General features: G+C 36.2%; 1 protein-coding gene across 1 annotated transcript in view; it reads right to left on the reverse strand.

The window, feature by feature from the left end:
• LOC120332005 (mucin-6-like) overlaps positions 1–16,825 on the reverse strand; it is a 32,382-nt gene continuing 15,557 nt past the window's right edge. The window contains exons 18-31 of the mRNA XM_078114385.1: positions 16,468–16,596; positions 15,596–15,710; positions 15,054–15,103; positions 14,485–14,613; positions 12,900–13,026; positions 12,250–12,505; positions 11,680–11,862; positions 9,758–10,003; positions 8,580–8,736; positions 7,866–8,007; positions 6,935–7,179; positions 2,398–3,492; positions 1,190–1,776; positions 1–45 (exon numbers count right to left, since the gene is read on the reverse strand). Coding sequence (XP_077970511.1) covers positions 1–45; positions 1,190–1,776; positions 2,398–3,492; positions 6,935–7,179; positions 7,866–8,007; positions 8,580–8,736; positions 9,758–10,003; positions 11,680–11,862; positions 12,250–12,505; positions 12,900–13,026; positions 14,485–14,613; positions 15,054–15,103; positions 15,596–15,710; positions 16,468–16,596 — 3,506 coding nt within the window. The remainder of the gene's footprint in view (positions 46–1,189; positions 1,777–2,397; positions 3,493–6,934; positions 7,180–7,865; positions 8,008–8,579; positions 8,737–9,757; positions 10,004–11,679; positions 11,863–12,249; positions 12,506–12,899; positions 13,027–14,484; positions 14,614–15,053; positions 15,104–15,595; positions 15,711–16,467; positions 16,597–16,825) is intronic.

Below are 16,825 nucleotides of genomic sequence, written 5' to 3' on the forward strand. Positions count from 1 at the left end.
CTACACCTGGTGGTCCAGTCTCATGTTCGGAAGTTGGCCCAGTTCCTGGTAATGGTGTAGAACTAAATCCACCTGGTGGTCTAGTCGCATGTTCGGAAGTTGGCCCAGTTCCTGGTAATGGTGTAGAACTAACTCCACCTGTTGGTCTAGTCTCATGTTCGGAAGTTGGCCCAGTTCCTGGGAATAGTGTAGAACTAACTCCACCTGATGGTCCAGTCTCATGTTCGGAAGTTGGCCCAGTTCCTGGTAATAGTGTAGAACTAACAAGACCTGATGGTCTAGTCTCATGTTCGGAAGTTGGCCCAGTTCCTGGTAATAATGTAGAACTAACTCCACCTGGGGGTCTAGTCTCATGTTCGGAAGTTGGACCAGTTCCTGGTAATGGTGTAGAACTAACTCCACCTGAGGGTCCAGTCTCATGTTCGGAAGTTGGCCCAGTTCCTGGTAATAGTGTAGAACTAACTCCACCTGATGGTCTAGTCTCATGTTCGAAAGTTGGCCCAGTTCCTGGTAATGGTGTAGAACTAAATCCACCTGGTGGTCTAGTCTCATGTTGGGAAGTTTGCCCAGTTCCTGGTAATAGTGTAGAACTAACACGACCTGGTGTTCCAGTCTCATGTTCGGAAGTTGGCCCAGTTCCTGGTAATGGTGTAGAACTAAATCCACCTGGTGGTCTAGTCTCATGTTCGGAAGTTGGCCCAGTTCCTGGTAATGGTGTAGAACTAACTCCACCTGGTGGTCTAGTCTCATGTTCGGAAGTTGGACCAGTTCCTGGTAATAGTGTAGAACTAACTCCACCTGGTGGTCTAGTCTCATGTTGGGAAGTTGGCCGAGTTCCTGGTAATGGTGTAGAACTAACTTCACCTGGTGGTCTAGTCTCATGTTCGGAAGTTGACCCAGTTCCTGGTAATGGTGGAGAACTAACTCCACCTGGTGGTCTAGTCTCATGTTCGGAAGTTGGCCCAGTTCCTGGTAATGGTGTAGAACTAACTCCACCTGGTGGTCTTGTCTCGTGTTCGGAAGTTGGCCCAGTTCCTGGTGATGATGTAGAACTAACTCCACCCGGTGGTCTAGTCTCATGTTGGGAAGTTGGCGCAGTTTCTGGTAATGATGTAGAACTAACTCTACTTGGTGGTCTAGTCTCATGTTCCGAAGTTGGCCCAGTTCCTGGTAATGGTGTAGAACTAACTCCACCTGGTGGTCCAGTTCTATTTCCGGAAGTTGGCCAAGTTCCTGGTATTGTTGGCCCAGTTCCTGGTAACGGTGTAGAACTAACTGAACCTGGTAGTCCAGTTCTATTTCCGGAAGTTGGCCAAGTTTCTGGTATCGTTGGCCCAGTTCCTGGTAATGGTGTAGAACTAACTCCACCTGGTGGTCCAGTTCTATTTCCGGAAGTTGGCCAAGTTCCTGGTATTGTTGGCCCAGTTCCTGGTAATGGTGTAGAACTAACTCCGCCTGGTGGTCCAGTTCTATTTCCGGAAGTTGGCCAAGTTCCTGGTATTGTTGGCCCAGTTCCTGGTAATGGTGTAGAACTAACTCCACCTGGTGGTCCAGTTCTATTTCCGGAAGTTGGCCAAGTTCCTGGTATTGTTGGCCCAGTTCCTGGTAATGGTGTAGAACTAACTCCACCTGGTGGTCCAGTTCTATTTCCGGAAGTTGGCCAAGTTCCTGGTATTGTTGGCCCAGTTCCTGGTAATGGTGTAGAACTAACTCCGCCTGGTGGTCCAGTTCTATTTCCGGAAGTTGGCCAAGTTCCTGGTATTGTTGGCCCAGTTCCTGGTAATGGTGTAGAACTAACTCCACCTGGTGGTCCAGTTCTATTTCCGGAAGTTGGCCAAGTTCCTGGTATTGCTGTAGAACTAACTCCACCTGGTGGTCTAGTCTCATTTTCGGAAGTTGGCCCAGTTCCTGGTAATGGTGTAGAACTAACTCCACCTGGGGGTCTAGTCTCATGTTCGGAAGTTGGACCAGTTCCTGGTAATGGTGTAGAACTAACTCCACCTGAGGGTCCAGTCTCATGTTCGGAAGTTGGCCCAGTTCCTGGTAATAGTGTAGAACTAACTCCACCTGATGGTCTAGTCTCATGTTCGAAAGTTGGCCCAGTTCCTGGTAATGGTGTAGAACTAAATCCACCTGGTGGTCTAGTCTCATGTTGGGAAGTTTGCCCAGTTCCTGGTAATAGTGTAGAACTAACACGACCTGGTGTTCCAGTCTCATGTTCGGAAGTTGGCCCAGTTCCTGGTAATGGTGTAGAACTAAATCCACCTGGTGGTCTAGTCTCATGTTCGGAAGTTGGCCCAGTTCCTGGTAATGGTGTAGAACTAACTCCACCTGGTGGTCTAGTCTCATGTTCGGAAGTTGGACCAGTTCCTGGTAATAGTGTAGAACTAACTCCACCTGGTGGTCTAGTCTCATGTTGGGAAGTTGGCCGAGTTCCTGGTAATGGTGTAGAACTAACTTCACCTGGTGGTCTAGTCTCATGTTCGGAAGTTGACCCAGTTCCTGGTAATGGTGGAGAACTAACTCCACCTGGTGGTCTAGTCTCATGTTCGGAAGTTGGCCCAGTTCCTGGTAATGGTGTAGAACTAACTCCACCTGGTGGTCTTGTCTCGTGTTCGGAAGTTGGCCCAGTTCCTGGTGATGATGTAGAACTAACTCCACCCGGTGGTCTAGTCTCATGTTGGGAAGTTGGCGCAGTTTCTGGTAATGATGTAGAACTAACTCTACTTGGTGGTCTAGTCTCATGTTCCGAAGTTGGCCCAGTTCCTGGTAATGGTGTAGAACTAACTCCACCTGGTGGTCCAGTTCTATTTCCGGAAGTTGGCCAAGTTCCTGGTATTGTTGGCCCAGTTCCTGGTAACGGTGTAGAACTAACTGAACCTGGTAGTCCAGTTCTATTTCCGGAAGTTGGCCAAGTTTCTGGTATCGTTGGCCCAGTTCCTGGTAATGGTGTAGAACTAACTCCACCTGGTGGTCCAGTTCTATTTCCGGAAGTTGGCCAAGTTCCTGGTATTGTTGGCCCAGTTCCTGGTAATGGTGTAGAACTAACTCCGCCTGGTGGTCCAGTTCTATTTCCGGAAGTTGGCCAAGTTCCTGGTATTGTTGGCCCAGTTCCTGGTAATGGTGTAGAACTAACTCCACCTGGTGGTCCAGTTCTATTTCCGGAAGTTGGCCAAGTTCCTGGTATTGCTGTAGAACTAACTCCACCTGGTGGTCTAGTCTCATTTTCGGAAGTTGGCCCAGTTCCTGGTAATGGTGTAGAACTAACTCCACCTGGTGGTCTAGTCTCATGTTCGGAAGTTGGACCAGTTCCTGGTAATGATGTAGAACTAATTCCAGCTGGTGGTCTAGTCTCTTGTTCGGAACTTGGCCCAGTTCCTGGTAATGGTGTAGAACTAAATACACCTGATATGCTAGTTTGTCCAGTAGTGAAGACAATTCCTGTTGATGGAGAGCTAATTTTTGATGTACTCAAGGGAGTAGAGACAGATTCTAAAAAGAAAAATTCACAGTAGGTAACATTTTGCATGCAAATATTGTTTGAAATTAATAAAATACCATGACATCTGTTTTTATTAAAAATGCAAACAACCTACTTACACTCTCAAGTTTAACTTCAACAATTATTTTCAACGTCCGCAAGATCAAGATAGAATCTAATGTATTGTCTTTTAATTCGAAATCTCTATTGAAAAAAGCAAGAAATACAGGAGAATCTGAGCCCCCTGCGGAGGAACCTGTTGTAAATAGTTTAAAGGGAAGAGGCTCGACTTCAGGAGAGTATGTTCAATGTAATAACAAAAGTGACTCTAACCCGCAAGGAAGGTCTGATAAAGCGCCACTGAAATCTCGAAAGTACAGTCTTACCACCATAGCTGTATGAAATGTACACCTTGGAAAACGTATGTCAAGAAGCTGAGGATCTTTAGACTGACATTACTGGGAGTAGCAGAAACTCGATGGACTGACGAACGCTGCATTGAGAAAGAGGTTCTCATCCTTTTACTGATTGCGTACCATTTTGATGTTTTTACTTTGACCGTGTACCATCGAAAAAACTCCCTTTTGAGGTGGGGAATAATGGCACAGGAAACGCGCTACGGAAGTATTTCATAACGTGGTACTACATCCATTTTACTGCTTCATACAAAGTTCCAATGTAGCAATTATATGCAATAACCACGTATTAATTAGGTGGAAAAACGCGAGAGAATTTGTGTTGACTGCCCTTCAGGGTTGAAAGGTTCTGTTCATTATCTCATTTAGGTGGGCAGTAGCGGGCAAGGGCGATCTCAAGACAGGAACTGGTAACGCTACAAACTTGTGGTCACCATATTTTAGCAAACTCAAAAGTTAATCGTTGCTTCCATAGGTTGAGAACCACTGTATTACAGAAGGGATGGCCATTTCCGAATACTAAACTATTCCGAATACATTCTAAAATAATGTTTTCGAATCTGGAATTCCGAATACATTCTAAAATCGAAAATAACACATTTTTGTTTTAGTTGATTAAAACCCAGTAAATTAGGACATAAGCTTCAATAGAAATATCAGAATGAAGATACAAACCAACAGTATATGTACACAAAGTAATTGATAGTTTATAGCTATCAATAAAAAATAATAGCAACTTGTGACACAGTCAGTTTATTAAAATTATCCACTTTGTACAAATGACCATATGAAAAGATAGCCAAGGAGTTGTCTGACGCTTTCTATCATTGGTACCATGATATTACGATATTAGTCAAGTCTATTGACAAAAATACTACTTGTATTCAGATAATTGTGTATATTTTCTGAGAGTAATAAAAATTTATTGGCAATACAGGCAACAACAATCGAAAATCCATTATGCCTTTATATATTTGCCGGTATATTTGTATATTAATTTATGTGAACCATATTGTTATTATGTGTAACATATTGTTGTGTCTGGAATTAGAAATAAATTGGTAGAGAATAGATGACCACTACTGCCAGCGCGCAGCCAGGATTTTCGAAATCGGAAATTCCCATTGCCGCCTGTAACACCCACCGCGATTTCGCGCTCGTTAAAAGAGCCGTCTTTTCAGCGTATAATGATCATTCTGTTACGTAAAATATTCAATCTATGACAACTACGAGATTCTAAAATATCTTTATATATTAATTTAATGTGTCCTACGTAACTCGCGGTTGCTTATTCTTACGTCAAAAAAAAAACATTACTATTCGGTCCACGGCGATCTGTGACTTAAAATTACGAGATAAACTGCCTGATGTATTTAATTTTAATACGTATTTTTGCAATCTTGCCAACTCGTTATCGCCGTTAGAAAAATCTCAAATAATTATATAAAATCCTGTTAAGTGTAGAGTATAATTCATTTCATACAATGAATATACATATAAAGTTTAGCAGTGAATTAAAAATACATATTCATCGCCGCGATTATGCCACCTGTTAAAAGAGTCGACTTTTACAACAAATAATATAACAACGAATATATATTTTTCTGTTGTGCAAAGTGATGAATTCGTGACCGACACGCGTATTAAAAATGTCTTGCTTTATTAATTTAATTGTCTTCAATTTAATCTGCGGTTGCGTCGACAAAATTAAAACCTCACCACTCTTATATACCATTGCAATCCGCGGTTATAAAAATAAAAACGTGAGGTAAACTGTCCGATTAAATATTGTTTTGATCCGTATTTTGGGAATTTGGCAAATATTTAGATGTGCTTGTCAACAGTGACTCCGCTCGATCGAAATGCTGCCACTCTGATTATTTTTAGATAAAACCGTTCGAAAAATCCATAAATATGCAGTAATATCTCAGAGTAAAATTTATTTCATCACAATAAAATTGATTGAATATACTTTAGATTAATTATATTATATACATCCTCACAACCCGGGAAAAAGTCTCGTTTCAAACCTTGTATCGTGTTAACACGAAAATATTCGACGGCAATTTAAAGTAATGGATAATCAGGCAAATCACGCCCTCAATTAGTGACGATATGTTTCTAAACGCCGACCAAACATAATGTGTGCCAGAGGCACACGAAATTTTGCGATTTTCACTGCCTAGAAGAGCGTTTTTTAAATTTTCGCGGGCCTCAATAAAACTTATATTGTTTACGATTTTATTTTCAGTATTTTAAATTGCCGCTTTTCAATCAAAAAGTTGCGTTGTCTTTAGAAACTCGCCGCCAATGAACGTATTTACCAGATTCACAATTCCGTGCGCGTACAAAAATAAAATAAATGTTATCGTTATCGTGGAACAAATTTGTGGAAAATTTTCGTTTTAGAGAAAATAACACAATCGTAAAGGCGTTTACGGCCTAAATAACACTTCACGCTGATGAGTGATGAAAACAATCACGCGCAAGTTTCTATCGAGAATGTTTTCATTCAACGGAAACGTCTTGAAAGCGGCGTCGAAAATGTGTGACGTCACACAAATATCCGATATTCTTATGAACGTGAATTCCGATATTCGAATGACGAGATATTCGAATACATTCGAATACTTTATTCGAATTGGCCATCCCAAACAGTATATATAGAACATACATAAGCCATATTTATGGATCTATATTGCACAACCTTATTGTCTCATGATTAGCATCAAAAATGAAGAAATTTTTTTCTATGATGAATGTCCTTAATATTTGGGTTGTCACAGAAATTTTCAGCATTGCAATGCATGTTTGCGCGCTTGTTTCAGTACCATGATGACCGTTCACATTATCCAAAAAATGAGGTGAGCTTTGAAGCTTATCCTCAGTTGTGGGAAGATAGAAGACTACGGCAGATTACATTTTACCTAAACCATACATATGAACAAAGATAGGAAAAAGAACTGACTCAAAAGTTAATTAATGAGAATCATTCCTTAGTTACAAAAAATTGGAAAATAAAATTACCAGATCCTACCTAAATATACAGATGTTTCTGCAGGATGTGTAACAGTGTACTCTTCCGTTGTTGAAATTTTCGCAGACGATGCTGAGGGAGAAGTAGTTGTCATATTCATTTGTATTTCTGGACTAGTTGGAGATGTTATGTGAGAAGTGCTCGTGAACTCTGTAACTGTTGTTGTCGTTGAGGAAGGACAATCACATTCATTTATTGGTACACACATCTGTGATGATCTTTCAAATTGTTTTCCTTCCGGACAGCTGTTATTAAAATGAAGATTTTACAATACAAGTTTAACAAAATTGATAAGGAATGCAATAAGTCAGAGAAAAAACAACTGAACTCGCATTCGTTTGGTGTCACAATTTCTACTTCTATTCCAATACCTTTATTATTACAAAACAATTTCTCACAGGTCTGAGTCGAGTAATATTATCATTCAGTATAGCATTCAAAGTTTATTAAACACGAATTCAATAAAAATAATTTATTTCAGTACTCGTGCCCTTGTGTCATGTACATACCGGTATCTATCATTTTCTCGTAAGAGAAAAGAAAGGGTGCCTTACTTGATTTTGTCTGACTCAATTTTAATAGGCTGTGGCAATTTGGCATACAGCTTTGACAGGCCAATGTGAATGAACCAAAACTATAACTGCTGGAAAAAAAGGTTTTCGAAATTTTAAATTTTTCTTGGATGAATGTGAATTTTATATAATTTTAATGAGTTACAAATTTTGAGATTATCCTAATTTTGTTTGCTGTTGTTGGAGAGGGCAGACATGGGTCAAGAAGCTGAATCAGAATTAATATTGATTGGGTAAAAGCACATTCTATTTTGGATGGTAATGTGAACAAATACCATTAATTCACTCTTATGTTTGTGTATTTAAGATGGAGTTTCAAATTACGAAGTGCATTCCAGATTTAAATATTTTGGCCATACTTAGGGAAGCATCCTTCATAACAAACACCATAAGTTGAAGCATCATTGTCATCACAGCATACTCTTCCATCAGTGGAACCACAGCTATCATACTGATACAAACAGATGTATAGATCAAGGTTATTGCTCTCGCACATCATTGCTAAACAAAATATCAATATTGAACTGAATAAATAAACGAAAATCACATGTAGATCCATATATTTCAAGAATAAAATACCTTTCTACAGATGTAACGGAGAAAATTTGTTGTGAACAAACCACACAGGCACAAAATATTGTCTGTGATATTGGTACATCAATTATCATTATATATTGTAAAATTTGTATTTCGAAAGTTTGGGCCAATGTTTCCCTGGGAGGAGTTTAAAATATGACAGTAGATTTATTTCAGATTTAGATGATGAAAAGTGATATTTTATCTCTTTATTTATTTTTTGCTGCCACCTGCTTTCTGTTTCATTTGAAATTTTTGACTTTGATGATCAAAAAAAAAAATAAATTCTGGCTTATACTCCTGACAGCACAATCGTGCACTGGATTTTATATTGTTGCAGCAAAGCATCATCACTAAATTATTTGGTACTAATTCCTCATCCCAACAAATCAAAATTCAGCATGAGAAAAAGCAGTAATTGCATGGCCCTCTAAAAGCCTAATTATGATAGATCTTAGAAAGAAAACATCATTTCTCAAAATACTGTGAATACTTACGACATAGTGCTTCACTTCTCCAATTAATTATAACTCCATGCTGTCCACATTGATGAGCATATGCAGCCACTGCATTACAAAAGCATTCACAGTCTCCTCCACTATGACACGAGCAAGTCATTTCCACACAGCTTTCATAGTATTTATCATATTCAACCTAATAGAGTATTATTATAGTACTATGATACAGTGATACCTTCCTGTTCGAACAACTCGGAATCGAAAAATTTGGGAGTTGACCAAAAATTTGAGTCAAGAACATTGCAATACTCGAATGAAATTCGGAGCCCAAACACCCGAGCAGAGCGTAGCGTGGTGCCAAGTGAGATGACGTCACCCAAAACACGCATCTCGGCTGCCTCATAATAATTTAACAAGCATCAGTTCAAGTCAGAACGTTTGTGGGATAGCACATGTAGAGAAATTATTGTGATTTAGTGGTTTTTCTTGCCGTTTTAGGTGTAGATCACGGCTCCATAATATAGTAGTGATAAACGGAAGTAGAAGAAGAAAACAGTGAGAAAAACTATCGAGTAAAAAAAAATGCGAAATAGGAGAATGGTGTTCAAGTGTCTGAACTTGCATTACAGTATAGCATGGCGAAGTTCACCATTTTCATATTTTTGAAAAATAAAAAAGTGAAAGCTAAAGTTGCGCCGGAAGCGAAATCAATAATTGTTCTTTAGGCACATATTTTTTTAATATTTTGGGTATTTCGGATTCATTTATTCATTATTTATTCATTTTTATGGCAAAAAAAGTTAATTATACAGGAATGAAAATTCGTAACTGATAAGGCTTGTTCAGAGTAAAATATGAATAAGAAGTGCCATTTAAAAATGTTAATAGGTTCAGATAATGGGTATTAAAATGGAAAATGTTTTTTGCCCGGACACAGACAGCTCAAGTACAAAATTAGCTTAAAAATCAGCTCTAGATGCACAGAAATGAATGGTGAAAAAAGTATTATGCTGAGCATAATCTCAGTAAAAAGTTACTTAAATAGTAGCACAAATTGACTTCAAATCAATACAAATGAAATTTTATAAGACAAATATTTTTAGAATATCATTAATGCATTTTTGAGATGTGGTACAAAACAAAGAATGACATTTGGCTATAATATATTTGTTCCAGTCTTAAAATACTGTACACTGATAAATATTACTTTTACTCACATATAGATGGCATTGCTTAAAAGGATTTTCTTTCAAAATGCTGCATTGTTCAAAAGCAAACTCCTTCCTAGTTGGATGCATATTACAATAACTCTTTTCGTAACTTTGTGATACACTTTGACACTCTTTGTTTGTCTTCCAGCTATCAATAAAATCACTTGGTTGTGTCTCTAACATTTGAGAAGGTGAATTCATGTCATTATGTGCATCGTCATCAAAGTTCCCACATATGCCACACACTTTTCCCTGTAAACAGCGTGCTTTGTTTAAATGACGAAATTGAAAGTTGGATGTAGAGCAGGCCTGGGCAAGTTGCGGCCCGCGGGCCACATCCGGCCCGCTGCAACGTTTCATCCGGCCCGCGAGCAGGTTTCTAGATTTAGACACTTTCTTTTTTATTTACATATAAAATATACTTTAACTGTGAACAAACGAAATTTTTAAGATAATGAAAAAGTCGGTAATAACGTTCAACTAATGTTTTTTAAATTGCCGATTGTTATATATATCTGTCTTGTATACGGGACTGTGGAACCATTTAGAAAAACGAGTTTTTATATAAGCATCGGCGACGAGATGCTAGAAGATAAATAAATTTAAATAAGCATCGACGACGAGATGCTAAAGATAAATAAAGGAGCAAGCAACCTAAATCTAGATTTTAGAGTGCCAAAAAATACTAAAAATTGAACACAAACAAGTTTCGATTTAGAACGCCCGTGACAGATTAAAACCGCTGTTGTAGAAATTGGAAACTAAAAATTTCTGGTGCCCTCGACACATATTTTAATTGGATGGCTTTCGTGCGGGCGAGGTACCTTTAGAACAATTCTAAAACTACCGACGGGTCCTGATATATAAGATAATTAATGTAAAGTTAATTTAATTGATTTTCATGGTACTAATTTTACTCGGTGTGATTTTATCGTTGATTTTAAAAATGGTAAAATTTCTAAAACAGAGCTAAGTCAGTGTTGCAAGAATATATCAGATTTCACAAAACATGAATAAAAATAATCTGACACTTTATCTCACATTTTTATATCCGCGGAATGCGGTGGTATTTTAGAGGAATAATGCTTATATTTTGTCAAGGCAACCGCGGGTTAGGTTGATAACAATAAAGCACGACATTTTAATGTGCCCGTACCAATACATTTTAAATATACTCGTATCGAAAATAGGGATCAGATGTAAGTATATTCCGGCAGTTGATCTGACATTTTCATATCCGCAGATAGCCGTGGTATTTTAGAGCAGTGAATCCCGATTTATGCTCACAATGCCTTCCAATGCATCAAAATTTTCCGCGACCCCTGTTCACTTAAAAATGCTATGATGACAGCAAAGGTATATGAATCACGATGTTTTGCCACCGAAGGCATGGTCCTAATTCCGCATTGTTACTCACTCTTCAGCATTAATGATAAAATTCGGCATTGTTATTTGTTATGCAAGCGTGATGTTTCTCTGATCCTATGTATTATCTCAAAATCTCGAGATTTATGTTTTAAACTAATTTTAATAATTGTGCTTTGAATAAAAGTTTTAACGGAGTAAAATAAATATAGTACTTGTTTTATTTAAATGTGTAATAAAATACAATAAAAACGCGCGATTGACTTTACTTAGTCCGGCCGCCACTGCATTTTGAATATTCAATGTGGCCCGATACCAAAAATAATTGCCCAGCCCTGATGTAGAGGCTGATTACATTTAACTAGTATTTTTCTACTACTGCATCGCCACTGTACACTGACTTTGTAATATTTAGCAACCAAAGAAAAAAATTGTATGATCTTATTACATAGTAGATAAACATAAATTAGTAATCAAATCACACAAAGGAAAAATATACAAAATATGATCCAGACCAGATCTGGCCAATGACCCTTACTGCATTCAAAATTGGTATTACTTACCTTGTATTCATAAGTCAGATAAACATAAATTGTTGTTGATTCATCAAATGCCAAACTTATGCCAGAATGACTCGAAATTACTTGGAACCTTCCTTTCTTAGAGATTGTATGTTGTGGATCAACAACTTCATGACTTTTGTCAATAATGGAAATTTCACCATTTTCAATGTGGTATGTAATATGCTGTTTCAATGGTGTGATATTGTTAATATCTTTATAAACCACTTTTGATATTTTGCTTGTCTTTCAAATATATAAGCAGGTTTAATTTGACTGATGTTCATCATAACAGATTCCCTTATTTTGTACAGTAATAAAGATTCATCGAAACAAAAAAGTTACAAATGTGTTACAATTCAAATCTGATCAGTAGCAAAGTTCTCAAGTCTGGAGCTAAATAAATTTGATTAAGATTATTGAATATAAACAAATATCAAACCATTTTAGAAATATAATATTTTCCATATGCTATTAATTCAAAACCCTGAATCAATAGTCAATACTATTTACAATATCTTATCGGGTAGTAATAGAAACAATTACAATGGATTATTACAAACTTTAACGTACATCTATTTCAGCAGTAATTCCAATACTACAAATATTATCATCGCCACCCATACAATATTCATTTTTCATGTATATTTTCAAATTTTCATGAGCTGTTTGACCGCATCCATCTTTAACTAGGATTTGTTCGCATATTGAAAGTGATGTGAACTGCTTTGAATCGAATGAATTGAAGAATATACCGCCAAGAACGCTGCATTCTGCAAGGCAATCCTCTGGGGTTTCTATGCAATTCCATTTTCCCAATTCACAAGTACTAAATAAAATATGGGTAAATAAAGTAATACAGAATTTAGCAGTTCAAAAAACTAACACCATCAGTTGTAGTACTGTGGTACAGCAATTGGAAATTTTCAGTTCAGCACTAAAAATGATAATACACAGGTATTATACACAGGCATACAGGTATTCAAAATCTGAAAACCGGTATTTATGTTGAGCTTATCATTTTCTGGCAGTCATACTTTTGGTTCCTTTATGTCTCATGATTATATTTCACTATGTTATATGATATTTATTATATATATTATATTGTTTGGATTTCCAGTTAAAAATACACATTTTAAATAGTGTTCTAGGATTTAGATGTATATACTATTTCCAACACAGAAATAAATATAAAAACTATCTCTAAGAAGAATTCAACTTACCAAGTTCGACAATTATCAGAAAATGATTCTTCATTATGATAGTATTTTCCATTGTATGAACACAAACATTCATTTGGATGTATACATCCATCATTACTTCTTAATGAACCTTCAGGGCACACACAACCTTGAAAATTGTATAATACATTGAACATAAGATCACACTAGGTTATAACAGATAAGTAGATCAGACCAAAGTTCCTATTTACAATTACTAGTTTGGTAAGAAAATATGTAAAATATCCTGACAAAATTCTTATTCACAAAAGTATACTAGTAAATTAACTTATTAGATGATCATAAAGGGTGTGATGGTATGAACATTAAGGTAACGTGTAAGCAATTCATTGACTTTCTCGTCGAAACCAGAAATGATATTCACAGAATTTGAGAAAATATTTTCCTATTTTTCCTATTTCTTTTCATATCCTAAATTTTCGCAATCGGTATTTCCCCACATTTTTCAGAGAAGTTAGTATTTACAAACTTCATTTAAAAATCTATAGAACTAGGAATGGCAAACCACTGACCAACCATGTTTTTTCGGTGACTCACCAAACTCCCATTATCTCAGTGAGTGAAATGCATAACAACTGCATTATACCGATATGAATTAATGGTAACAATTCTCTCACGATGTCTATGACATAGCAATACAATCATTCTGTTCATTTATCACAACCTGCTTTGCTACAGTCAACATGTTTCATTTAGGGGTGCCAAGAAAATAGAAGGCTGTAAAATGTTCTGGACTATACAAGAACTAGATGCCGCTTTGCAATTTATTCATTTTGTCCAAAAATTGTTAATTGGAAAACAAAATTTCATAAACTTGAATGCATGACTACATAAATCTGAAATAAAAATAGCGGTACATTAACGTGGATGGGGACCGAACAAAAAATATAATTTTCTCACAGTGCAATTTTTTCAATTCCGTTATGAAAATCCATGTTCTTGCACATGAATTTCATAAAAGCGAGTACCAGAAATTACGTTAGTGCTGATAGGAGTGCCGCGTGTGTATGGCTAAAAACTACATAACACCAATCAAAGATTATTAATTACTTGCAATAAAGATGCAACCGAAAGTTTATCAAGGAGCAATCGTGGTAAGCAAAAAACACTGTCCGTCACTTAATGAGAGTAGAAGGTTGAATAAACTAGGCATAAATTCAGGAAAGAAAGAGAAGTTTTATTATTACAAATTTTATTATCTTCTTAATTGTGTAGTGTATATTGTGTACGTCGGAAGTTAGATTTATAAACTGACTACATGAATAGGGAAAAATGACTAATTACTTTGCTGAATTTTCATTACTGGAATAAATTGAATATTTCTGACATGCAAACTTCCAAACAACAAATATTGTTTAAGGCGAGCAAGTCAAAATGAAAAATTGTTGCACACAAATGAAAAAAACACTGAAGGAAAACATAGAATCAGCACACTTTACTCAATCATCTAGAACCAAAGGCCATTCGAATTAATTACACTCAAAATTGAGTTTACATCCTTAGCCTTGTAATATCTATTCTGTAAGTCCATGTACTTAGTTGAATATATTAATTTCATTAGAAATACCTGGTTCACATGTAGTGGCACCACAAGTTGTGTTAGATATATGTGTCACACATGTTGCAATACATTCAGTACCATGTCTATCTGCACTTTCACATGTCTCATATATCATGCCAATGGGGCATATGGTATCTATAATATATATTCGCTTCAATAAATAACAGAAAAAAGTGACATAAAAATAAGTTGAAGTGGATATCGAAATTGCACAATTTTGTTCATAAAATGAGGTATGTGTTAAAATGACTTGAATGACAGAATGTTGTGATGCAAAGCTTGCCTCAGTGATTCGGACACATACATAATCATCAAAGGATTTTCAAGAAAACTGATATTCACTTGTGCATATATACGTAGTTATAATCTTGAAGTGTAATAAAAGGCCTTGAAACAGGCAAATAAAAAGTCAATGCATTCTTCAAACCATCAGAATCATATATTTCATGATATGAAATAATCAAAAATTGTTCGACAATTTATTCTGTCATATTCAACCAGTATGAAATAAATTCATCTCATATCAATATCCACTCAGTGATATAAAAAGCAAAAATGGATTGCAAATTTCTTACCATCAGTTGAATCATCTCGTGTGCATTCAATTCTGCCATGAATACATTCACTGAAACAGAAAAATATTTTTCTATACAAATTCATGAGGGTAATGCTACGAAAATTTCATCCTGTTGAAAAATGTTCTGTCTAAAAAATTAAGCATAAAATGAGTCCACTCAAGTGAACTTCCAAGTAACCTGACTTGTTATGTAGTGACTCAACTTGGAATTTAGGGATTTGTACTAAATACTATATCACACTTGTTGACAGTGCAGGTTGGTTTGGAATGAATTCCAATTTTAGGAGATATAATATTAGTTCGTCATAAAGTGGTATCAACAGAATACTCTGAACTTTACAACAACAGAGAACAACAGAACTTTACAGAACAACAGAACCTCATCGAAAGAAATTTCATAACACATTTTTTCATGTGACATTTTTCAGATTTAAAATCAAAAATCTTTTGTGTAATATCCCGCTATGTGTTCAATGACCAACTGTATTTGGTTAATGATGATATTCAATAATGTTAAATGCACGTAAGCAAAATACTCACCATATAGTTGAGGGAATGGGGTAAAAGGCTTCCCTAGGATGATACCAATTTGTACCTTTGTAACATCCACAATCAGAAATATCAACACATTTATCATCCGAGTTAAGAAATTTGCCTAAAACATGCGAAGGAAAATTATTAACCACAAACTAAAACATTTCAACTTTGAATTTGCATATTTTGAAAAATAATGTAAGTGTTGTTCATGAACAAATTGTTTCGATTCAACTCTTACAACTTCACCTGCCCCTAGATTTGATCCTTCGGAAAAAATGTCATTCACAGACGTTTAGGTAGATTACACTGCCCCTACTAAAATTACTTTTCTTTAGATTATTTCTGGCCAAACTGAAATCCGAAATTTTGCCTGTTTATGGGAAATTTACAGATACAGTAGAAACTCTACCTAGAAAAGGCTCAAATACAACTTACAAAAATTGTTTTCGTAAAAATATTGCTTCAACTAACGTAAGATTTTTGACATAAGAAAGGCCGAAAACCAACAATTTAAAAAGTGTGCGTAGTGTAATTTGTTTATTTTAGGTTAATTTAATGCAAAGTTCAAAGCAGAGATGCCCAACTCTAATTTAATATTGAGTATCACGATCCTAGCACTGCCGTCCATGTTTTGATTTATAAAATTTTACATTTATTCCATTTTTTATCGTAATCTTAGGCAGCAGTGTGCACATTTTATCGTTATCCCGCCGACGTTGATGACAATATCATTAAGTTTGAGTTGACGGTATTACCATAATATATAAGCAAAAATGAAATCATAAGAGTCGACATGAAATATTTAAATCAGCGCCGACTCGAAAAATAAAATGATTTCAGGATGAATAGTTATCTCAATAAATCTTTGATCTTACCATCAGGACAATTGCATCCTTCTGCAAAGTGATGTTTTTGGCATGCTTCAGGCTCTGATATCGATCTGCAAGTACGGCCACACCTGGTGCCATACTCCATATATTCTTGTGTTTCTGGGCAATTTATTTCTAAAAGGAGGTTTTTATATAAGTACTAAATTTATCAAGAAAAACCCTAGAAGAGATTTTAATGCTGGTTTGCTAAAACCAAAACACACATTTCCAGCAGTATTCCGATGTAAATGAACTGCTACCAGCTTTCGATGAGGCAGATTTCAAACAATGTTCATATTATGGAGATTATAGACTAAAATTTAAAACAAAACTAGTTATGTGAGTGCCAATGGGATATGAAAAG

Source organism: Styela clava, chromosome 7, assembly GCF_964204865.1.
Source record: "Styela clava chromosome 7, kaStyClav1.hap1.2, whole genome shotgun sequence".
NCBI lineage: Eukaryota > Metazoa > Chordata > Ascidiacea > Stolidobranchia > Styelidae > Styela > Styela clava.